We start from the raw sequence: 26,505 nt of genomic DNA on the forward strand, positions 1-26,505 counted from the left end.
GTAAAGTCAGTTTTACCACAGCTGTTAAAGGTAATTTTTTGACAATAACGATAACAGATTAGATAAAGATAGATTCCTAATTAAAGCACTACAATTGCGGTATAGTCGATTATGGCAGGCAAAGAGAATTGTCCTTATACCAAAAGTTTGTACACCTAAGATTCGGTACATAACAAACTTTCTGAATACTCCAGCAGTAATTTTGACAAATCCAAATATAGAGTTTTTCTATATTAATTTTATTTCTTTGTATGAATTTCCATTTCACCTTCAGATCTCTGTCCTTTTCTAATTCATGTGATTGACTCCCCTCTGACATTCTATTCTATAAAACTCTCTTTATGTAATCCTTAATATCTCTGGACAGTAACCACTGACTTTTTGCACCTAGACCAAAAAAGATTTAAACAAATTTTTCTTTATGGTCTATTTGTTTACAGACAATGATTTTTGTTGTCTGACATTTCGGTTGGGATGAAATACGAAGGGCTTTTTTATCTGAAACAAAATTAGTTGTTTTTACTCACTCTCTCCCTTCCTCCTCTGCTTCCCCGTTCTGCCTCTCCTTCTCCTTCACTCCACTGCTGCTTCTCCTACTAAGCTTCTCCTTCTTCACTTCTCTGTCTGCATTCTTCTCTCCTCTTCAGAGTAGTTCAACAATACGCACACCACAGGGACAACTTTTTTGCCCCATTCCTTCAATAGGGAGAGAAGTTGTCCCCATGGTAGGCACAGAGGCTCCTCCACTATTGTGTAACTTCTCCAGGGAGGAAAGAAGAATGCAGAAGGAGAAGCGAAGTTGGCGCAGCAGAGAAGCATAGTGGTTGTTGGAGGAGACAGGGAGAGAGTAGGTAAGCGAGGGTGAATAAAAACAAATGGACAAAAAACTAAACAAAAGAATTGACTGCATCATTTTTGCACTAGTCTGAATTATAACAAATCCCACCTCACATTTTTTTTTTCTGAAAAACGGGGAACAGGCCAATTTGAATTGCAATAGTACCTATGTGAGGATGGTTATGTCATGTTATGTCATGTTATTACTACTTTTAGAAAAGAAGCAAACACTAAAAAATAAAATAGAACTTGTCAATTGTCCATTTTTGCTTGATACTGGCATCTCAAGCAAAATGCGGGATGTCAAAAAACTTGCGAGTGCAGACGTTGTTTTCGGGTGTTGCAGGCGGGAGCGGGTGGTCAGACAATGTACCTGCGGGCCCCTGCGGAGTCACATGAATTTATGTCACGTCACATGACTCCGTTCCTGCTTCCCCTGGTCGGGTCAAGAGAAGAGACGCTGTGTGCGAGCAACTCAAAGACAGCCTTGTGGGAGTGAGCGGGAAATCTGCAGTTCAGGTAAGGGGCTGGAGGAGTTTGTATGAACGAGTATGTGTGATTGAGGGAATGAATAAGTATTTGTGAATGATTAGTATCTGTCAAATGAGGGAATAAATGAGTATCTGTGAATTAGGGAATTAATGAGTATCTGTGAATGAGGGAATGAATGAGTATATGAATGAGTGAATTAATGTTTGTCAATGACTTCCGTCTGAGCTTCTATGACGGGGGCAGAGTGGCATATCAGGGGCACAGTGGCATATCTGGAGATATGAGGCTTATCTGGGGGGGCGGAGTGGCATATCTTGGGGGGTATAAGGCATATCAGGGGATATAAGGCATATGAGGGCACAGTGTGCTGTGACAGAATGTTTGCGGGAGCGGGCAGGATTGGGCACATATGTTGCGGGAGCGGGCGGGATTGGACACACATCTTGCGGCAGCGGGCGGGAGTGGAACACACACATTGCGGGAGTGGGCGGTAATGGTCAAAAATTCAGCGGGAGCGGGCAGGAGCGGGATTAAGAAAACATTCCTGCGCAGGGCTCTAACTTGCATAACAGTGTTGACTTTGATGACGAGCCCTTGGCAAACACCATAAATAGCAATTAGACAAAGTGTCCCCTACTTTGCACTCATAAAGATGACATTTTTGGAATTCAGGATGCCCTTGACCTTGATGTTCGAGGCACACCCCAATAATCCCAGAAAGGCATTTATGTTTTGTTACAGCAAAATAAATAGCAAAGTATTCCAAAATATATATGTTCATTTTAATAACTAACTTTTTTCATTACTGACACTAACATTATAACATTTTCAAATGACATCTAGCATTGTATGTATCACTCACAGTATCTGTGCTCTTAGATTGTCCCCTGAGCTCTGTATCCTCTGAATGATTCATGAATGGCTCAGTGTCTGTTATTGCAAGCTGGTGCATAGATGGCTGTCCCTCTTCCCCCTTCAATGTCACATTGGTTGTACCTTCCAAAAAGGTCACAATGTGGTCCAGGTAAGTACCCTGGCAGACAAAAAAAAGGTTACAAAAGGCTTTTTTGGAAGAATATAAAATAATAACAGAAGAAAAGAAGAACAACCATTAATAATAAACATAAAAAAATATTGCTGATAAATTAGAAGAGCACAGAAAATAGGCAAAAGCACATCTTTAAATTAGATTTTGCAGATATAGATTAAAAAAAATAAATATATATATATATATATATAAGAATCTGGTATATTTACATTTTAAATTGAACAACATGTGCACAACCAGAGAATGTTGCACAATTGGTTAATAATACATTTAAGTACAGGAATTAATTAAAAGGGAATCCCAATATATATATATATATATATATATATATATATATATAAAGATAAGCTACAACAGTATGAACAATTTACTGGCTTGTGATCCTTAGAATCCTCCGAGGTTTCTGTCACATCCTTTTCTACGGTTGTTTTGCTTTCTCCATTGTGTTCTTCCATAGGACCTTTTACAGACGACATTTTTTTGTCTTCTGGAACACTAATTTGTTGCTCTTCGCATGTTTTCGGAAAATCTCCTTTGTCCAAATTCTCCTTGTTTTTTAATGCATGGTCTCCATCAAATTGATCCTGAATCTGTGTGAATAACTTTTCTATCTCTTTTATTTGTTCTATAATTATTGCTACAAATTCCTCATTTTCCAGTTCTCCATCATTATGTGATTGAAATCTATGTCCGTCTGCTTTCTGCATCACCACCTTCTGCGGAAAAAAAGAGCAAGAGGAGAGGAAGCTATTTTTATATATCACTGCAAATAGGCATATGTTCTTCCCTCTAACACAGGATATCCTTGGTATATTTGTCATTTCATATTAATCATAGCCACCCCATCATATGACTACCAAGTGTTTCACTTTTGGGATGGATCCCATTTATTACTCCAGTGCCCCTGATTTCTTGGAGTTCAGAAATGTTGTTGTTTTGAGGTTAAATGGAGTACTCCATGGTAATAACTCTAATCTGACACCTGATCAGAAAAAGAGTATTACATTTATTATTGTTTCATAAAGGTAATTGCTAAGCCTAAAGTCATTTTTCTTGGCACATGGGAGGGAGATATGTTCCACCACCCTACACAATTTTCTGAGAAAAGAAAGAATAAGCCGCCAGCTATGTATTACCTTTATATCTTCTCCTTAAAAACAAACAGGGCCCAAAATTAGTTGAAAAGATGATAATTTCACTTACCTAGAATACAAAACAGGTATATAGAAAATTCTACATTTTATTTTGCTTGCTTTGGTAATACCAACCCCATGTTCATCTTGACAGACATCTTCAGTTGTTTGTTGCTTTTTCAACAGCTTGCTCTTAAAAGAGAGCAAATCGCTTAGGATATTTTCTGTTGTATCCAGGACTGTAACTGTGAGGTCTTCCAATGAATCCTGAATAAAAAGAGGTGATTACTAAAAATCAGATTGTTATCTCTATCTGCATATTTCTACTAATTGAACATTCTGAATTATTAAAACCAATTTCACAGTATAATTTCACAATTGTTTTGTACAAAGAACAAAAAAATACTTTTAATAGCACAATAATATGAATTTAAACTTGAACTTTATGAGGTTAAATGTAGCTAACCATTATTGTTAAAATGTATAAATGTTCTTAGTGTTTCAACTATAATAAAAAAAAATGTACATTCATTTTATTTTCGTGTGCACATGGTTTCCATTTAGACTAATAATGCTTACCAGTCCACTCGTGGTCTGATCACTTGTACTCTGGGTGACCCTCTCCTGGGTTATGGGGATATTCATCATAACAGCCCTTTCTTTCCCCATAGATTGTTCTCCTTTCTCACCATCTGCAAGTTGCTCTACGTTGTCACTAATTTCAGAATTATTTCTGTCATCTGTGATTGCAGGCTGTTCACAGTATCCTCTAGGTTTTTCATTGGCTTCAGTCTCAGGCTCACTTCTCTCTTTGATTACAGATAGTTCTTCATTGTCTTCTATCCTAGGTTCACTTCTTTCTTTGAGTGTAGCCATCTTATTCCCATTGTCTATCCCAAACTCAGTTCTCTCTTTAATTACAGACTGTTCTGTCACCTTATGTTCAGTTCTCTCTTTGATTACAGACTGTTCTTCTTTTTCTTCTATCCCAGGCTCACTTTCCTCTTCATCATCTATCCCAAACTCAGTTATCTCCTTAATTATAGACTGTTCCACCAACTTCGGCTCAGTTCTCTTTTTGGTTGTAGACTGTTCTTTCTTGTCTTCCATCCCAGGTTCTATTCCTTCCTTTAGTGTAGCCTGCTCTTCATTGTATACTATTTCCTGTTCAGTTCCCTCACTGATCATGGGCTGCATTTCAGTGTCTTCCATTCCAAGTTTAAATCTCTCCTCCCTGACTACTGACTCTCCCATACTATCTTCCCTCTCATGCTTCTCACTGTCTTCATTTCCAGGCTCAATTCTCTCATTCCTGGTTGCAGGTATGTTCCCCTCTATAATTCCTGCAAATTGATCTCCCTCATTTCTTGCTGTATTCTGCTCTCCTACATGTTCCTTCTTGATTATAAATGGAGCCTCATCTGTATCACATCCAGCTATTGCTTTCCTTGATGATGTTCTTGGTATTAATTCCACAACCCCTTTAAATTGGTGGTCACAGAATATGATTTCTTTTGCACTTATATTTTGTGCTGAAGGCTGTAGACACAGAATGAAACATTTGAATCATACTGCTTTATAATAAATCTTAATTATTCTACTTTGTAACACATGCTGGAAACAAATACATAATTAATCTACTGTAGAGAAACATCTTAATATAGTAACTCATGTGAGCAAGTTACGCATGGTTTAATTTGGCACTTCACATCTGAAGATATTCTACCTGCTCATTGCTTGGTTCCTCTGCTAACTTCTTATGGGTTCCTTCTGAGTTAACTGGTGCTTTGCTTGTAGGATCCTTCTCCATACAGCTTGTAACAGAGTGCAAGGTCCCAAAATAGTTTTGTGTTGCCATGAAGACACTCATCACTACAGCATCTTGAGAACCATGAGGAGGAAACTAGAGACAATAAAAAGTTACTGTCAAGTGACCACACCCTTTTCTTTATCCATTTAGACTCTTCTGCCTTCCCCTACATCAATCTTGAAAGGCACATTGCTGTGCCTGTGCCTTTTCCATGGCAGCTGTCCTTAAATACAGCTCTTTATGCTACAGAACAGAGCAATCTGTCAATATATAAGATCTTCCTACTGGTTCACAAATTCCTGAAGAGCCCACGCGAATATTGTGAAAGCTCAAACTGAATGGCTCTAATGGTACCTTGCTTGGGGTTTTGCAGTATCCTAACCAAGCTGTGCTCTTTTTACGTATATTTGGTCATGATACTCACCTGTTCATATACAGTGTTTTTTTTATTCCTTTCAATAACCTCTTTGGCCTGGTTTGCTCTTCCTTCGCTTTCAAGTATTTTACAACACCTTTGTTCTGTATCTTTTTCAGAGTTGTTGTCTTTTCTCACAACCTGAAAGGCATCTAATGAAGTGTCACCTAGGTGCTCCGTGTCTTCATCCTCTATGGATAGGTGGTTTTCTAGCTGTCTTTCAGTTCTTCTTTGTCTGAGGAAGTCTCTGTCATCTTCTCCTCCCTCTGCCTGTGTTAGTGGATCTCCTCTATCACTTGTTGCCATACTGCTTGTTATGGGGTTTCCTCCCTCAAATCTTTTTTCTGGTGTTGATTTCCCCTTGCTGTGCTGCATCCTTCCTTGTATTTTGCCATCATTCATTTCTCCCCCCTCACCACTTGTTTGAGGATGGATCATCAATTCATTTTTACTAATAAATGGTACATGTATATTCTTCTTTTCAACTCTTTCCTCCCGGTGGGTCACCATGACTCTTCTTTTGACCCTCCTTTCAAATATTTCTTCTCTATGGAAGCAAATGTCTCCTCTCTTATTTCTCTCTTTGCTGTGGGTCTCATAACCCATTTCATTTGTCTCTTCTTCCAAGACTGTGGACACAGTTTCCCTTCCAGTGAATTGTGTAACTGGATGCCCTTTTCCATTTTCTGCACTGCCTCTGTACAGAGACATTTTTTCACGCCCCCCCAAGTCACGGGTCAAAATGTTATCAGTATCAAATTCTGTTACAGGAGGCTGTAAAGAGAGGATAGCATACAGTATGTGGGTAAGACAGATAACTGTGAGCAACAGATCAACCATGCTTAGACTATATATCTATAGGTAAATTGACTCACGTCTGTCCCCATTATACTGGATTCACCATGGAGACCGCTGTCCCAAATTTGAGCATGACTTCCTTCTAGAACATAGCCTGTGTGCAATTCCTGGCAGGTAATGGCTGTTCTGCCATTCTCCCTGGTCAGAAAGGGAAGCTGAGAATCCTCACCTGAAGAATTCTTGTGAATATATATTTAAAACACCGAAAGTATTATGGGTTAAATGATTCACATAATATTGAAGTAGATAAACTACAATTGATAGTTAGCAATTTAGCAATACCTTGAGAATAGCTTTGAATCATTTTTAAAAATCTATAAAAAATTAAAAGAAGGTTGAAACAAGACACATAGCTTTAGGTTTTGAAATGTCTTGTAAGTTTATTATCATCTTATCTTTAATCTTTACATGTTTTCCTTCTCCCTACTGTGTTTTCTTCTTTTCTGCCCTATTTCTAACACCCCTCATAATGATTGAGTTTAGGTGTTTCAGCCACACCCACAGCTAACAGGTGTATAAAAAAAATGCTAAACATTGCCAACAGAACAGATCGTACTTAACATCTCAGTGACTTTACAAATGGCACTGTCATAGGATCTCACCTTTGCCACAAGTCAGTTTGTGAATTTTTTGCCCTCTGACGTATGCCCCAGTCCGCTGTGAGTGCTATTATTGTGTGTAGTAATAACAATAACTCAGCCACAAAGCAGTAGACCACTCACACACGCAGACAAAATCTGCTCCATTCTGGTCTCCTCACACATTCAACAATGGCGAATACAAGTCAAATGGATTAGGGAAGGGATTAGGGAAGTAATACTTAAACAATATTACAATTTAACCCCTGTAAATCAATGTAAACGTGCATCCTAATAATTGTCATAAAATTGGGGTCTAGCATCCGTTACAGAGGCCAGATCCATATTAATGCCCATGGTTTACGAATGGGGTGTCCAACAAGCTCATATAGGTTTTGTGATCAGGTGATTACATACTTTTGGTGATATATAGTGTACAAAGAGATAGCTTACATACAAATGAAAGCATTTGTTTATAAGAAATATGCTTGTGTATATATATAAAAAAAAATGTGTTCATTGTTCATTGATTTTTGAAAGAAAATACATATGAATTAATATAACTAGATTAGTTTCAGTATCACATACTACTACCAGGTAGTGCCAAGATGTGTTCTGCATTTAATATAATGATATTGGAGAGTCAATTTATATGACTTTTGAGATTCCCCTACCAATACATGTCTTACCTCAGGGATGCTGATTGTACCACTTTCTTCAGACAACTCTTCACTTTGGCTCAGAATGACTTCACCGTTCACCAAATTGCTATCTGCCACTATGACAACTACTCGTCTAACCGCAGACTGGCCTACATCCTCCTTGCTGGGGATCAGCTCATCGATCAGATTATCTGCAGCCTCCAAAAATGTCATGGCCAGTTTTTCAGTGGTGTCCTTAATGTATGGGAATCACAGGAAAGGATTAAATAAATTTTTTATAATGTAGTTCTCTGCATCACACATGTAACATTATTAGCTAGAGTTTTTTTTTTATGAGAACCCCCCCCACACACATACAAACACTAAATTTGAGGAAAAAGAATCACCTGTTCAGCAGAGCTTTCTTCTGATGAATATTCTAGCGGTTTTGTTGATGTGTTTTCCATCGCTTCACTTTGTGTAAGGCAGCCCTGTGTGCCAGACTCATCACTTTCTTTACTTGTAGAAGAAACTAGTGGATGATTTGTGCCAGTCTCCATAGTCTCTTCTCCACCCTTTATGGAGACATCATATTCCTCTTTTGTTACACGCAAATGGACCTCTCCAGCTCTGTTCTCTACTTCGTGCTTGATAGGTATTTCTCCCAATGAGGTTTCAAATCTTGAATTAAGACAAGTCTCACAAGACTGTAAGTCTCTAGTCAAAGTTTCTGTCCATTCTGATGTTTGGTTTTGTAAAATGGGCTAAACAGAGGATGACAAAAATGTTGTTTACACCATATACTGCCATATACTGAGAAATATATGGTAATTTAATTTGTGTAAATTCTGGAAATCCACTTTAAAACTATTGTGAGCAGGGCTGAACTGGTGATCACGAGGCAGCCCTGGCACTTTAAGGTCAACGGCTGCCTGATGCCATTGGTGAGGCCATATATTGTGAAATATTAATAATGTCCTTGAAGTGTAAGGAACTATTTGATTTCTGTAGATTCATTTCATATCCTTGTACCAGGCCCATCTAAATAGATCAAATAGAATATAAAACGCCTCTATACTTACACATTCTAAAGTTGCATTCCCTGAAGTATATCGGTCTATCCTTGGTTCAGGGTTTAACTCCCTCGAGATTTCTCGGGTCCCCTGCACAGTGCTCATGGTAGAATTTGCACATCCTCTTCTAATTGCAGAATTCGGTACGCAATCATCCTCCATGCTTGAATGACATAATATATTAATCAGGACAGAACAATATAATGTTTATTTATCTTGTCAAAACCATTTGCCTTTATGGTTACCTTGCATTTTTCATGCTTCTTTTTTCTGCCCCTTCAAGTTTAAAGGAAGAAGGATGATTTCCCTCCTCTCTGTTGACAGTCCCTGGTTCAGCTTTCCTTTCTATTAATTGTGGGATATTCCCACCATCAGAAGCTTTCTTGGCCATCTCTGTTAATCTAGATTTAACTCTGGTAACTTCTTCTTTCAAAGTCATGAGGCTTCCAATGAGACTATGTGTAGCTTCCATGACAGTAGAAGACAAATGCTCAGAAGAGGTCTGTATGATAACAGACACATTGGTAAATATTGCAACCAACAACACATTTTATTCAAGTCTAGAATGCTCCAAAAATAAAATTAATAAATATCAAGCTAGCAAAGTTGACAGGTTAACTCTGAAAATCTACCTAGATATTTTAATTTACCATAAAATAGTTCATGAGTGATCTAACCTTTTGTTTTTCAAGGAACACCTTTACACCGTTATCAATGTCTCTGGTTGGTGTTTTAACTGCTCTTTCTACTTCCTCCATTGAATTACAAGTGTTGTATTCCAGAGCCCCCTTTTCAGTCATATTAGTAGGATTATTTTCTTCATTCTCCTCTGTGTGACATTGGGCATTCTGTGGCATTATTTCCGTAGGCATCCTATCAGATATTTCAGCCCTCGAACTGTGGGATTGTAGTGCACCGCATGACGTGTCATCTTGTCCTTTATTGAAAACCTTCAAATCCTTTATAACTCCTGTCTTTTCTGTTTCTTTTACACAAATCTGACATAAATTATAGAAATAAAATAATTATAGAAAAAAATATATAAGACTTAGTGTAGTCTGCATTACATAGCATATTACCATAAACATATTTTAAAAGTATCACAAACAACCCAAAGGCGACTCATCCGTATGTGTAAAAGTTTTCTTTTGGCACATTAAATAGGTCTAGTGCCAAAGCTTTGACTGTTATGTACTTACTGTCTCTTGGTGATTCTCTCCAGCTCTGTGCACATGGAGGTCTTTGAGACCTCTTCTCATACATGCCTGTTCCACTTTAACTTTCAATGACATTAGACCTGATATTAGGCTCTCTGTGGCTTCCATCACAGATGTGGCAAGCTCATCTTGGGACCCCTTAAAAAGCAATATGTGTGCGCATCAGTATATGTACATATAGTCTAGAAGTATCTATCAATACCAAATTTCATAATTTTCAGTGTTTAACTATAAATAAATAAAAAAGCAACTCATACAATACAGAGACCCATATGCCTAGATATGTTTTGTCATGTTTGGTTCCAACAAAGACCACTAAACCAAACACCAAGTACATTTTGTTTAATTAATCAACAAGGTCTTAGTACTGAAACCAGCATGATTGGTTTAATGCCGGTTGTCCATGAGCAGAATTGCAAAGTTAAAGTGGAAAATTATTAGCTCTACAAAATACATAGGGGAAGAAGTTGAATGAGCCAGTATATATCAATAGAGCAATTGGATTAGCAATTGGCGAGTGTAAAGGGTAGATACAATTACATACTAAGTTAGAATAGTCAGACTTTGTCATGGTCAAATAAAGACTAGCATTTGTGCGAGGTTTAGACCAAGAATGCAGAATGTCAGTGTGTACAAGTGCTCAAATGGTATTAACAATACCTAGCTAGCTGTACATTAACATAGAAAGGAAGGGACTTCAACAGTAAATACAGTTTTTTTGCAAATAACTATGTACCAATTGTTTTAATGGCATGCTTAGTTAACAGTGGATAGCAAATACTGTACATTCCATGTCTCGGGAGCACAAATTATCTTAAAGTCATTAGATTAGGCTGAAAGATTAAGTACTTGTGAAATATACTCACTATTACCATAGGGCCCATGCATTGCCTATATATACTTCTGGATGCATCATATGGTGCTGAAAGAAGACTGCCTTTGCAAATCTCTTAGAAAACATGCACTTGTATTGTTAAATGGATTTTCCTTTTGGCATAATTCACAGTGTTAAATGCAATATCAACACACAAAAAGATTTACCTTATCGTTCATCATGCAGCTCATTTCATTCTCTGTACGCTCGGTACAGAGTAGGGTGGCATGTTCTGTTGTGCTATGTGCTATTACGTTGATTTCAGATGTTCCTTCCTCTGTGTGAGGTGCACGTTTTCCTATCTCCCCCTCTATCAAAGTATCGGCTCTTATTTCTCCCTCTTCCTGATTTTGTAGGTCCTTGTCTAATATATCTCCTGCCTTGTGTGCTTTGTGTGCAGTTACATCTCCACTTTGATTTTCGACTTTATGATTATTATTTCCAGTTAAAAAATCGTCCTCACACTGATTTTGGGTTCTGTGACTTGTAACATATCCATCCTCTTTCTTTATCTTTTCAGATATCCCTATATGAATGTTATCTTCCTCCAAACCTAATTGACTACATCTAGCCTCTTTCCTTTTTAGACCATAAGTGACATTTTCTTGTTCTTCATCTACCTCTGTCCATTCTCTGTCTGTGGCAACCTGTTTGAGAAAAAAGACAAATCATAGCCTGAGGGGTTTAAATGGACAATTTAAATAATGATCCCTGTTGGGTTCCATTGAACATCGCTCTATATTTATTGTCCCATTATCAAATGAGCTGCTAACATTTATGGTTGATTCACGGAAATTCTCTGACCCTTCATAATTACTTTGGGGACTTTCATATTGTAATACTTCAACCATTGTAATCTTAAATTATTATGCCATTTTAAAAGACTATTACAGCTAGGGGAGAACATGTAAGATTGCAAAACTATGGCATTCAACAATTGTCTGAGATGCTAAAGTGTACCCAAGAAAACATGCTCCTACGGTATTGACTGATCTCACCTTTGCCTTGAGGCATCTTAGTGCAAGGTGCTCCTCCGATGTGAAAGGCTGTAGTGCGTGTATGAGGTCTGAAATGGGATCTGGCCCTTGTGAGACGGAAGCACTACTTGGTGGCCCATTTTGCTGCATGTGCACCAGCTGTGAGTAGGGCACACAATAGATGTTTTGCAGTTACACAAGTTACAATTCATGGTGGAAATTGTTAAGTGATTAACTTTTTCCATATATTTTTAAAAAGTCACTTTACATACATCACTTAACGTAAATAGTTAAGGTTGCTGCCTGTGTGCCTGCAACATGTCATTACACACACAAAAAAACGTTGTTTTTGTATTTCAGATGCACCTATTGATCTCATATTAGCTTTAGACGCATCATCTTTCATATACTTTTATACATCTTCCATTCTTTGGGTTACTCATACATGTTACATATGGGTCAGTAAACACCTAAGTATACCAGAGTAAACAGTTTAACATGGAATGTTACTATTGGGGACCCAGACATCATATTAGCATAATGCCTTGGTATAAAGCAAACTGTCATGATTCACCTTATTGTCTGTAGAATGAGAAATAAACACCTGTCCCACCTCTTCGGCCAAGTGCTGAATATGATCCCTCAACTCAAGTTCCTGTTTAAGTTGCACCTGTGCAAGCAGTTGCACAGCACAATCTCCCCATGTCACAGCTCCACGTTCTTCCTGCAGACAGGACTTTGTCACAGCCATGGCAAGAAGAAATAGTTGTCTTAAAGGATTTCGAGTACCTGCAGGTAAAATAGCTACTTTCGATCTAGTATATATATATACACACACACATAACACACACCAAATCTTTAGCAGTCTTAAAGTTGGGCACATATTGTGGGTATTATACAAGAAAATAACACCTAGGTATCATTCATTATTGGATTTGGAATTCAAAGACAGGTAATCCCTAAATTGTTCTTTAGGGAAGATGGCTCTTGCAGTGAACCATATTGGAGGACATTTGTAACAGTTGTAATTACAGCACATTATATACATAATCCCTGCCAAATTCAAAATACCCAATACTATTCTATTAGATATTTCAGAAACTAATGCGTAAGAACATCATACTTATATGTGTGTTAGAGAATTATACAACCTTCTTGTGTAGCCTCTAGTTGGCTGCTTGATTCACTACAGTGCAGGTTTGATGGAAGTTTTTGGAGTTCCTCATGGCTGCAGCTGTGCAGTAATTGAAATAAGAGATCTCTAACTTCTTCTTGATTCCTGAGCAGAGATTCCAGTTTGTTCTCCTGATTTAAGATGTAAGGGCAAACACCATTTGCTACAATCTACAGCTTTGGAAACTCAGATGCATGTTTTGAAAATAAATCTTTATCATTTAGATAATGTGTAAAAATGTTCAGATAACTTCCTGTGGTAGTTGCACTTGGGTATAGACATTTTTGTCCTTGCTTGGACACTAAATCTAGTTGCATTGTCTATTGTGAAAGTAACTTTGACCCCATTATTTAATTAAATTTTCCCTCTTCTAGATTTTAGGAAGTCCCAGAATTGAGCTTTATAAGTAAGCCCGAAAAGATCATTATTATAGTTCTCCCATAATCAAATGATGTTAGAAATAATGAAACCTTTACATTAGAATCAAAATCTCTATCCCTAAATGATTCAAAGTACTACTTACTATTCATATAACTACTTAAACTGTATGGCCTACTGCACAGGGACCTCCTTTCCTAATGTATTTATACCTACTGTACACCAATCAAAATGTTGGTAGACCACTGTATTATAAAAGTAACTATATATTAACAATATACAAATAGATAAATATGTAACATGTGGCCTGTCATATCCAGCCATTGGTCATGCTAACACCATTAAGCTGCCACTGGGGTTAAAATACCAAGGTTGCCTCATTATCCCCAGTCCAGCCCTGCTTTCAATAAACCACATACCTGGTGTCATTCTTGTTAATATTTACTATGATTCTATAATAAATGAGCATCCATGAAAATGGTCAGTTAGAATTGCTATTTTTTAATAAACAGATATTTTGAACAAACTATTATTCTGTTTCTCCTATTGCTCTGGAGCAATTGTTTGTAAGAGGCTATTCTAGAGGCTATTCTAGAGAAAATTATTGAAAAAAAATCCAATGACATTTGTTAAGTCAAAAACATTTTCATTATACCTCCATAGAAGTCTTTTGTTTGAAACTTGACATTTTGTCCATTTTGGGCTTTGACCACTGGCCTGTAGTCAGTCGAATATGGGCGAGTTCTTCATGGCAAGATTCCAGAAAAACTGGACTTCTATCCCAGAACCTTTGGTTCAAGGTGAGATCAGATCAGTGGTGAATACTGAATACCACATTAGCTCTTTATGTTTAATTAAAATATTAATATTCTTAACATTAATATTAATATTTCAGCTTTCAATTGAAAAACACAAAAAAGTACTCCTTTTCAGTACAAAAAGGTGCATTTATGTTAATGTGAAAAAAGTCATGTAAAAGTTCAACAAGGAACTTGCCATATGGTAATGTAATACTTGTGAGGAGTAAATGTGAACACCTGTGGCTGCAAACAACATTCAATTACCTCTCTGCCCAATATGGTTCTACCACAAGAACAGCAGCTCTGAAATTACATTCCATCCTCACTCTGATGGTCTGAGCACAAAGAAGGAGGTATTGGTATCCTTGAGAAGTGGGATCACTGAGGAGAAGAAAGAGTCCAAATTCTTACAAAATGTAATTTATTACTTTTGCCTTTTGTCTTTTTATAACCTGCTTACACTAACTTATACTTCTTCATCTACTGCAATAACTCCACAAATAATTTCCTACCTAGCTAGTTTTTTAGCTACAGGGTGAAATATATTTATCTTAGGACCAATAATAATGCTATAGTCCAAACAACTTACATACTGAATAAGTGTTCCTCAATTATTCTAATTTTTGTGATATCCTCTTTTATGCTTCCATAGCTTATATTATTACACATGACCTTTCCATCTTCCTGGTCTGTTGACTCCTCCAACTAAATATTGCCTACATACAGCATCCTGTATAGGGTTATGCCAGACAATGATTTATAGAAATAAAATTCATAACTGAAACTGTAGCTGAGCATGTATGAAAGTAGGGTGGAGGTGTGGTGCATGCTTGGTTGCATATTCAATTGTGTCACCTTGTGACGTTTTTCTTCCCTAGTCCAATCTTGAACGAAAGGCTCCTAAAAGCCTCCACCCTAATCTCAGGTTGGGTCAACTATATTGCTCTATATTACATTACATCCCTATTTAGCACTGTGGCTTTTAACTCTCATCAGAATGTCAAAGGTAGTGCTAAGTACATAATTAAATCATAAGCAAATGAGGAAAAAGTAAACTATTAAGTTTTATTTAACTTTTATTCAATCTCCCCTTAAAATCTATACTGTATAAGCTACCTTGTGAATGCCACACAATGAGGTTTATTTAGGGATTTGACAACATAGTTTGCATGAGAGTTGTAGCTTCAACTCCCAGGCTACTTTTTACATTATGAAGGGCCAACCCCAGAGAGCTTGCATTCCAATAATAGCTTAGATGACAATATATAAGGCATATTTACGTAAGATTCCTGTAAAGCTGGACTTGTGGGCCACAAACAGGCCACCATATATGATGGAGCACAGGCATCTCAATTACACATTTGTTAACGTCCTTGTTTTCAGATAGGGATACACATTCCTGGCCAGTTTGCAGCCCTTTAGGACTGGAGTTGTACAGTCCAGCTGCTATATCATCTTACTGAAGTTTTATCTCACCAAAACCTATTCCAGCATATTACTATTACACTGGCCAAAATGTCTCTACTTTCTGCATAGCTCACCCTCCTTACCCTTGTTTACTAGCCATGGGCAGAAATTTCCTTTCATCCTCTATTCTCTGCTGCAGTTCCTTTAGTCCTTGAATTGATGTCCAAGACTGTGCAGTATCTTCGGTGGAAGAGCTTGGAAAATCATCCCTAAAAATGAAACAGACATACTGCATCAGCCACATCTTTTACAATGCTCTGAAGCTGAGTAAAAGGAGATGTATATGTTGTAAATGATAGACCAATAGAAAAATAAAACACCTTGCTATTTAATGTCCAAGAGTCTCTTGCCCCTTCTAGGAGTAGTAGCTATATTTGAAAGGACAATAGTAATTGTAGCAAAGAGGGCTTACATCACAGAGTTGCCTGACCTCAAACCCAATGGACCTTCTTCAGAGCCTGAAGCTCCCCTGTCACACAATGGTCTAAGAACTGATATGCTGATTTACTACACAAAGGACACAGCATTCTGCTTGCTGCCAGTAGAATCCTCACATAACCATTGGCTCACATGATATGTTTATTCTAGGAGTAAACATCTGGTTACTGTTCTCAGGCAAAACACAATTCATAAATCATAATGACAGGGTATGATGCTTTCTTGACCCTTTCGTAAATCTAGTCGGGTTTCACCTGAAGTTGTGTGCTGCTCCTGGGAGCTGCGATAACACCAACTCACTGTTCCTCTCCATGCCAAACTCTGCCAGCATTCTGAGCTCCTGTAACCTCTGCCCTTTCTCCAAGCAGCTCAGGGAGGACCACGCTTGTAGCCCTGTGAATGATAAAAAAACACCCATTGCAAGAAGGATGGACTGAGTTTGGAAGGAGTTACATGATACTTTTATGTTATTCTTTTTTGGTACATACATACATAGAAGACTTAGAAGTGCATAGCCAAGAATATGTGATATTTATATGTTTGTTATAAAAATGTGAACATTTCCAGGTAAATCTTTTCACTCAGAGATTAAATGGTAATTCATGCACAAGACGGAGCTACGTGTTAGAGTTAGTCACATAATAAGTGCTACATATTTAAACTCTACATGACCAAAAGTATGTGGACAGCTATCCTAAAAAGATGCATAATATTTCACAATCTGGAAGTCTTGTGGATGATTCCGGGTTTGGCAGATGTCGGTAGAACTCTACCTACCGGAATGCATAGTATTTATTGTAAAGTTTGGTGGAGGGGGTATACTGTTCTGGGGCAGTTTTTCAGGGTTTGGAGTAGGCCCCTTAGTTCCAGCAAAGGGTAAAGCTATGGCAGACAAAAATATTTTCGAAACTTGTATGCTTCCAACTCAAAGAGTTCCAGCAGGATTGTGTTCCTGACCATGAGGCAAGATCCATAAAAATATGGTTTGATGTGTTTGGTATGGATAAACTATAATGACCTACACGGAGCTCTGACCTTAATCACAATGAACACCTTTGAGAAGAATTGGAACTCCTATCCTGAGCCAAGACTTCTTGTCCAACAACAGTGGCTTACCTCACAAATGCTCTTTTGGCTGAATAGGCACAAATTCCCACAGAAACACTCCAAAATCTTGTGGAATGGCTTCCCAGAAGAGTGGAAGCTGTTATAACTCCATATTAATGCCCATGGTTTTGGAATATGTATGAAAAATGTATGAAGGAGTATAGTTTGAATACATTTATGTAAATCTAATTTTCAGCTGGTGATCAGAGTTGGAATAACATGATAAAGTAGTTATTACATTTTAGCCTTAACATTCTTTGTAATTAGTCATCTACATCTTTGATTGTTAGGTTCACAATTTTAAAGGAATCAAACTAAACCTGCATTTAAAAACACCCCAAATGTTACAGGGAAATAAACTGAGGATTACATATAAAGTAGATTTGACTGTATGCCGTTACAGCGAGAGCTTACCATAGTGAGCTTGAAGCATATCATTGAACAGCTTCTCACGTAGAGTATAGTATTTGCGCTCTATTGCTTCAATAAGATCTTCCTCTGTTAGACAGTGACTGTTCTCTCCATTCACAATATCACTTGCAGCTCTCACCAGAGCATCTAGACCCATAGAGTCCCACCTAAGATTAAATGAATACATTGGCTGTTGACACTAAATACGTGTTAACTCCCAGTACCAACCTTTTATAAACCTGCATTCACGTTACATGTGTGTGTGTATGAAAATTCAACTTGAGAATGTAGAGAGATTTGGTGCTATACACAAGTCCGAAGTGTTCTCTGAGGTGCAACCAGTTGGTATTGTTTGTAAACTACAGCAGGAGACTTGAGTAAAATGTATTGTACACACTATATATATATATATATATATATATATATATATATATATATATATATAAATATGGAAGCAGACCCTAAATATTATATAGATTCACTTTTTAGGTTTGGGGTGCTGCATGTAAAAGCAAGAAATTAGGAATTAGAGTACATATTATTTAAAAACACCTGGAACACATCTGAAGCATAAATATTTAGGATTCCGTCACATTTTATGGCTATTGCTTTTGCTTAGCCCGCCACCACGTCATAGTACTCAACCCAGTCTTATCTAATCCTAATGGGTAAATTGCTTACCATGACGCTGAGCCAGCGGGGTTACATTGCCTTTTAACCCAATGAGACTTGCCTGCAATGTAAGCTGTCTGATTCACTGCTGGGTACATATACCCATAGATTCCATAACAAGAAACTGCTTCTCAGTGTTCTCAGAGTTCTAACGTGATATCAAAGCCATTTCCTCTTTAAACTTACTCTCTTTGCAGTCTCTGACTTTGCCTCTTTAGGTTTCCTTGGTACAGCAATCGTTGTTTGTCTTCCTTGGGATAAGAATGGATAATATCAATGTGAGGATTTGGAAGTGTAAATGAAAATGAAATGAAAAATGAAATGAGCAAATGTGCTCAGAAAGAATTTGGCTCCTGGTGGGTTTGGAGCACAAGATTTTCATTATTCATATTACCACTAAAGGTTTCTTATGTTTTTATATTCCAATGGATCATCTGGAGGTGTATCCAAAGACAAATGGTTGCTAGCTTGTATTTTTAGGGCCATAGGGTATATATATTTCCAATCATTCCTCAATGTGGCTGTCATGTTCTAATATAATATCATTAAGACAAAAGGTAAATGCGATCAAATAAGGGATGCTAAGGGAAGTGGAAACCTGAGGTAAAAATACCTAGTTGCTAAGCCTCAAACTGATTACTGGAAGCAGTATTAGAAGAGTATATATCAAACAAAATTAATGTGGTGATTTTAAATTAAGATCACTTAAGGGCAAGAAGATCAGAAATATTATAATACTAAACATAATTTAAATGATATTGTAAACAGAACATGCAGGTATGAGTACCATTAGTAAGCACACCATTTTTCCTTTACCTCCTCTGTGTCTCTGCTTGTTCCGTTATGTGGTACAAAAGATGGCGGCCGCTGCTTGGCAGGAGGTGATGTTTCAAACAGCCAAGCCTTGTTAGTGGAAAAAAGGAAGAGCTATTAGATAGCACTGAGCTTAGCTCATAACACATATTCAGTAGAAGCTATGCTTTTGACTAGTGACCCATTTAAAAGCAACAGTCCTGCTACAGGCATTACTAGTTTCAAAGTAGTTGAAGCACCAATAAGTTACTGTTATTTAATTGCAAGTTGTTTTTCTGAAATGTAAGCATGAAGCAGGTTTTTCTATTATTTTTAATCTTGCTTTTAATGTATAATTCATAGGAAGATTTTTTTTATAAACGGCACTTCCTGACCCCAAGGCCTCTGGCAGTTTGTCCCATAATCAACCCATTCCCGCAAGTTGTAGATAATTTTGTAAAATAAACCAGAATGAAGTGGGTCAGGGTATACAGACATAGCGCTTATTTATATGATGGAATTTGGGTCTTAGTACCCATCTATTTAAACTGCATATCATATTATGCAAGATGCATATTCATCTGTACTATGCCACATTTGAGGCACAGTTGTTGCTAAAGGTCTGTATCATGGTTTAAATTAGCATTAATACCTCTAGCTCAGGCCATGTAACTATATTCATTGTTGACTGACGCTGGCTAAGAAAGTCCACCCATGTTTTGGAAGTAATTTTGGATTGTTGTGCTCTCTGTAGAAGGATCTTTACATCTCCTAGACTGAGTGATGAGTCCCCATTCCAATCCAAAAGCTGGAAATCCCAGTAAATCTGGAACACAGACACACAGACACAATACCGCATTTATGTTATTAATGAAAGATATCTATTTTGATCTATATTTGTTCAAAACAAAAACAATTATTTATTAATTTAATTGCCTATTTAATTAGATGCTATAGTGTGCAATTATTATTAATTTATTCAGCCTACTTACTAAATAAATTACCCAATTACTTTATTTTACTTAGGAGCTTTAACTGCCTCCCCAACATGACTGCACAGTACCTCTACCTCACTTTTTGACTCTGCATAGCTAAGACTGAATAATGGAGCACATAAGTAATTGTTTTGAACTTTAGACCCATTGAGCTCACTATGTGAACAGTGGACGTTGCTAGGGAAAAAAACTCAAAAAGGGCCAGCCCTTTTGGAAGATTTTTGGACCGGCCCAGGGGCCCCCTGCCAGAAGGGGTTAATGACAGCATCCAATCACATTATTATTATATTTCTTTATATAGTGCCAACAATTTGCATAGCACTTGTTACAGCACATGCATTCAAAGGGTATGGAATTGACAAACTAAGACAAACCGTTACATTAGCACACAATTTTACAAGTTAGAGGGAATGCAGTGATGATTTACATTTTTGTTTTTTTTTAAACCAACTTTCTTTATGGTACAATCAGGACCCGCGCCACCTATAGGCAAAGTAGGCGCCCGCCTAGGGCGCCTACTTGGAGGGGGCGCCGGCAGCCGTGCAGCCTGCAGCCGTGAACCTCCAGCCACGGTCACTATGGGTGTGGTGGGTGTGTTACAGGGGGCGGCAAAATTATGTTTTGCCTAGGGTGGCAAAAATCCTTGCACCAGCCCTGGGTACAATGCTAGTTTAGTACAAATCCCCTATTATAATTCTTTAATGTAAAATCCCATTAGCACTTGGTATTAAAAAGGTTTTGAAGTATCACTTGAACCAATGCAGAGCATCCCCAGGGGTATATATCTGACAGGCTGACAAAAACTGCTATAACAGCAGTGTAAACATGATGATGTCGTGCTAACCATCTTCTTGGAGCCACAAATCATAGTAATGATAGCATATCAGTGTATTTAATTATCAAATTTGGCTGATACTTGATTGAAAACTCACCTGCTCTTTCACCCAGCGTATTCTTTCCACCTCCACCAGGACATCAAGCAACCTGGTTGAACAGCAAAAACCTGGGTGGACTCTCACCCCACACACCTGGGGATTACATAGAACCAGATTGTTACATGAGACATATAATACAGAAATAGGTGGTACAAGAAAGGATATGCATACCAGCCCCACGGAATGAAACCACATCAATTACTATAATGGGGATTTAAGAATGGAAAGATCTGAAAGATCTATGGAGGTTGCTACATGATTTAATAAGAGGACGCATGCATCTTACCTGATCCACTGCTGCCTGGATAGAGCTCATATCAGTTGGGACCTGGAAGAGCCTTTGGTATAATGAGCTGATCTCTGCTAGGGAGACCCTGCAACAGGGTGTCCGAGAAGGAGGATCCATCATGAGTTAGCTATAACGGCAAACATATTAACAATCAGCACACCATTCTAATGTGGGGTTGATTCTGATGGATATAAGGAAGGGTAGGCTGTTTGATGTTGTTTAGAAGATATTGACGTATTATTATGTAAACTTTTATAATATTATGATGTCATATTAGATTACATTATACAACACATTTAAGATGATGGACATTTTGGGTCTTATTGTGATTGAACAAGTCAGATTTTATGCTGTAATAATGTTCTCATGCCTGCAATCCCTCTATCCATGCCTAATACACATCTATTGACTTAATTCTAACAATTTATCAAGCAGGCATTATACTTATTATTATTTTTATTGCCAGCAATTTACACAGCACATCTTACAATACATTCAATGGGTATGAAAAACATAGAATTGGGTGCCTAAAGCAATCCAATACGTTAGGTAAAGAGGACCCTGCTCTTATTGTTTGTGTTGCCATCTACCTAATATGCACTACAGCATATCCTATGAGTTAAACACGGGCTAGGTAAACTATACCTTCTAAAATAAATCTAAAGTATGACTATATGATACTGTATATATTATCCATTACTGTAATACAAGCAGGTCACTTTGGCCGATGAGAAAAAAATAATTGCAAAATTTCAACTATTACATTTAAATGGGATAAAATACATTCCACTTTGGCATACATGTTTGCTTTATATATAACTATGACGTAACATATTTGCAGAAACACTCACCTGTGGAATTCTTATTTTTTTCTTCAAAATGTATCCATCCTAGAGTAGATATCTCGGCAAATGGATGCCTCACAGTCTGCCACTTTCAGTAGCTTAAAGACCTACCGGTTTAGTTGTGACTCTCCTTTGTCACTTGGTCTTCCTTTCTCCTCCTCTAACCTGGTGAATCCTTATCCTGCGCCTGAATTATTCAGTATTGGGTCTGAAACTGAAACAGAATCCTGTTTCCTGCACAATGCATAATGTAGAACCTCACTGCTCATCTCATGTACCATTTTCAGTAATACTTTAAGGAATAAATTGTAGCAACAATGTGTCAGATCATTTTATTTGTAAGGGCATTGCTTCAAAACCATTTTTTTATGATAATGCAGGATACTTATATAAAGATAAAAAAAAGTAGGTTAGGGACTAACAAATGTAAAATAAAAAACTAAAATTATCATAAACAGGTGGGAAAAAGATGGAAAAAACTTGACTTTTTGTATTACTTCTTTGGAGAGTAATATGTAATTGCGATAAAACAGTTTGAATTAATCTTACTTATTTTAACAGAAAATTATTTGAAAATACAAAATGTTGCTTTTAAATTTTTACCAGACAACATTTTAACCTATTTTATATTCTTCATTTAGCAAGATCACCAAAACATTTAAAATATATACTTTTGTTATTTTCCCCATTTTCCAAGATAGATAATTTTTTACATTTAGAATTACATTGTATCTGAATGTTATATCACCCACCAACTGATGGAGAGTTCTTTAGATTTTAAAGTTCTTTTTATAAAGATCTTATACATGGAAAGAAACTGCCTCTGGATTTTATCTGCTTGCTTTTGCTCTAGCCATATTTGTAAATTAAATCTTTTAGGGTACTTTACCTAAAACTAATGCAACAAGGGAAATTGTGTCGTCTTTCAGGTGCAGAAATGTTATTCCAAATAGTTAATAGGTTGTGTTTGCTATAGTGAAATGACCTCCTTCTGGGCACTGTAGCGTTCCCGGACCAGCTTCAAAATCCCATTAAAAAAATAATGCCAGCTGTAACTCCGGAGTAGAGAAGTGAATTGATGTCCGAATAAAATCATATTGTTTTTTTTTACATTGTTGGGCAGTAAAATGTAGAACACGGTAAACACATGACAGGACCAGACTAAACACTTTCACGCGTTTCGCACTGAACATGCTTATAACAAAGCAGCTGGGGATAATTGGACAGCCATGTATCTTATAAAGGTGTGTTAAGCTACAGGTAAAACCATGTGAATTAAAACGCAGCTGAAAACGCAAGGCCGGGAAGCAACATAACACACCTACTCGTGACAAACACAGGTGATACACCGTTACCGCCCCGACCACAGCATTAACGATAATCATCTGACCAACGAGAGTTAAACAAGGTCCATACAGTCAAACTTACACGTTAATATGGCTGTTTTATAAACTACATATGGGTAGAGATTAAGACTAACTGCTAATAATGAGACATGTTAATTCGGCTTGGCAATTTGTTGGCATGTATAATATATTATAGGTATGTGAAAGGCTTAATATAATTTACATATTTAATTGAATATGAGATGTATATAAAGGAAGCACCATCCTCCATTAAAAGATGCACGTGATGAAGCCGTGGTAGAAGGCGAAACGCGTAGTGCTACTGCTGTTTGAACCTCCGGAGATCCTGTGAGATGTCACACAAGAATCCGGAAGCAACCAGCGTGCTATAGAAGATAGACCCAAACAGACTGTTTTTGTCAAACTTTATTGTTTTTTGGGTGTGTTCAAGGGAGACCACCTTGAGTATTTGGTTTGGAGCTTTTTTTTGTTGTTTTGTTAGCGCTGTATTTCACCACCTGTTAGTTTTTCTACTGAAGTGGTAGGCCTACACAACATCAATGTTTGGCTTACTATATATAGTGATAGGGGTTATGCTGCTTTATTGTCAATGTCTGGCTCAATGTATAGGTGTTACGCTGTACCACCGTCAATGTGTGCCTCAATATATAGTAATAGGTGTTATTCTGTACCACCTGTATATACTGTATACAGTAATAACCCTCAGCGCTGTATAAAGTAATAACCCTCACGCCGTATACAGTAATAACCCCCCAGCGCTGTATACAGTAATATAACCCCCAGGGCTATATACAGTAATATACCCACAGTGCTTTATACAGTTATATAACCCCCAGGATTGTATTCAGTAATATAACCCCCAACACTGTATACAGTAATAACCCCTGTGCTGTATACAGTAATAACCTTTCAGCGCTGTATACAGTAATATAACCCCCAGCACTGTATACAGTAAAAACCCCTGTGCTGTATACAGTAATAACCTTTCAGCGTTGTATACAGTAATATAACCCCCCAGCACTGTATACAGTAATAACCTTCCAGTGCTGTATACAGAATTAACCCTCCAGCGCTGTGTTCAGTAATAACCCCAGTGCTGTATACAGTAATAACTTTCTAGCACTCTATACAGTAATATAACTCCCAGTGCTGTATACAGTCATATAACCCCTAGCGCTGTATACAGTAATAACCCTTCCAGCGCTGTATACAGTAATATAACCCCCCAGCACTGTATAAAGTAATATAACCCCTAGCGCTGTATACAGTAATATAACCCTAAGCGTTATGTATAGTAATATAACGCCCAGTGCTGTATACAGTAATATAACCCCTAGCGCTTTATACAGTAATAACGCCCAGTGTTGTATAGTCGATTAGATTGGGATCAGATAACTGAGCAAGAACTCATAATGCCTTCAGGCAGCTGCATATTAACCATTTGTATATTATGGGGCAAACTACAACTGGTTTTAAAAAAACCCACTAAATATATATTAAAAACAAAGCATTTTAAAAAGCGGACGGCGAAATATTTTGAACATGTAATTTCGATGTAATACGACTCAATAAAAGGGGGGAGTTCCCCTTTAATTAAAATTCCCAAGTCACTGTTGGCTCCTATAGCTGTTGGATTACCGTTATTTCCGTTTATTAATAAACATGAAGGATGCAGCTTTGGTCGCCTGTCCTTGGAGTCACACTTGGCTAGAAAGCAGCTGCCCCCAATGTATTCTGCCCTAGTGGCTCTGTTCACAAGTCACATATAATAATGTAAGATGTTTTATTAAATGCTGGAATTAATCCTAGTCTCATCGCAGATATGGCAGTTCCCCATCAAACGGTAAAGTGCGACTTAAACATTAATGTATGTATTTGTAAAATATTTGTTGAAACAAGATATATCAATAAAAAATATATTATTATTTCTTTATAAATCTGTTGTTTCTTTATAAAAAAACAAACAAGGTGTCTGTGCAAAGGAGGAGATGCCACCAAACAGGAGTGTAGAGACTTATACAGTGAGGGTATTTAAACCATTAATTGTTGCCATGTAAAATGTATCTTCTCTTTTATTTGCTGCTCTATCACTTCACTATGAGACGTTAATAACTGAAGTATCTCTGCCCTGTGCAGATGGTAATAAATAATGTGATCCCTGCAAAATGCTGCTTACAGAAGACCCTTCAAAGGTTAAATTAATTTGTTTCTCCTCCGTTGGAGAATGACATTAGAAAGCAAATAAGCAGTTTTACTTTTTGGAAAAAGAAATCACAGACAACGATTATGAGAATAATAAAAGTTTATTATATAATCAATTTTTTTCTATATAATCGACCATAAAGCAGGTCGAGAGGGGGCCACCTCTGGACTCACAAAGAGTCATTCTCCAGCCCGCAGGAAAGGAAAAACCCCAGCGTTGGAGGAAACCTTTAGAGAAGCCATGGCTGGAAGAATTGCCCTTCCCTCTGGGCATTAAGAGGCTAATTCTATCTTGTGGATGGGGAAAAATGAAATTCAAAATAAAATACAAATAATTGATCATAAACGTCGCTCTGCGGGTTACAATCTTCAGACCTCTGCTGGGACCTCGACACTCTGCGAATCTCTTTGCCGGAGAGCCGACACTCCGCAGATCACTTTGTCAGGCGGCCAGCAGTTTTGACGTTTCTTCAGACTTCTTTGCTGCAGTAGATGGAGATGCTCCAGAGTGACGGCTTCGCTCCTGTGTGGAGATCTGTGCATCTTCTGTTATGACATCACAATGGAGAAAAAAAAAACTTTATTTACACACACATTTACACAAAACATTGCAGATTTTATAACAGGAACTGGGCATGGAAATGAATATATGCAATATGAATGATATAATGTAAAGGGAC

The 26,505-nt window shown here is 37.4% G+C and overlaps 1 protein-coding gene across 1 annotated transcript; it reads right to left on the reverse strand.

Annotated features, from left to right (window-relative positions):
- Window positions 1-11,122: 11,122 nt before the first annotated feature.
- On the reverse strand, window positions 11,123-12,730 carry LOC128491391 (uncharacterized). Its single transcript, XM_053463714.1, has 3 exons — window positions 12,567-12,730; window positions 11,975-12,112; window positions 11,123-11,623 (listed from the first exon to the last, which is right to left on the reverse strand). Exons 1-3 carry the CDS (start codon window positions 12,702-12,704, stop codon window positions 11,123-11,125), a joined length of 777 nt encoding a protein of 258 aa, XP_053319689.1. The 5' UTR covers window positions 12,705-12,730.
- Between the last annotated feature and the right edge of the window lie 13,775 nt (window positions 12,731-26,505).

The sequence above is a fragment of the Spea bombifrons genome, chromosome 4, assembly GCF_027358695.1.
Source record: "Spea bombifrons isolate aSpeBom1 chromosome 4, aSpeBom1.2.pri, whole genome shotgun sequence".
NCBI classification, from domain to species: Eukaryota; Metazoa; Chordata; class Amphibia; order Anura; family Pelobatidae; genus Spea; species Spea bombifrons.

Bases quoted from the DNA above. Each gene is read 5' to 3' on its own strand.
- LOC128491391 (XM_053463714.1), bottom strand. From the start codon at position 12,704: ATGGCTGTGACAAAGTCCTGTCTGCAGGAAGAACGTGGAGCTGTGACA. The intron at 12,113-12,566 runs GTGGGACAGGTG...CCCTACTCACAG, and splicing joins TTCAGCACTTGGCCGAAGAG to CTGGTGCACATGCAGCAAAA. The intron at 11,624-11,974 runs GTGAGATCAGTC...TTTCTCAAACAG, and splicing joins TAAGATGCCTCAAGGCAAAG to GTTGCCACAGACAGAGAATG.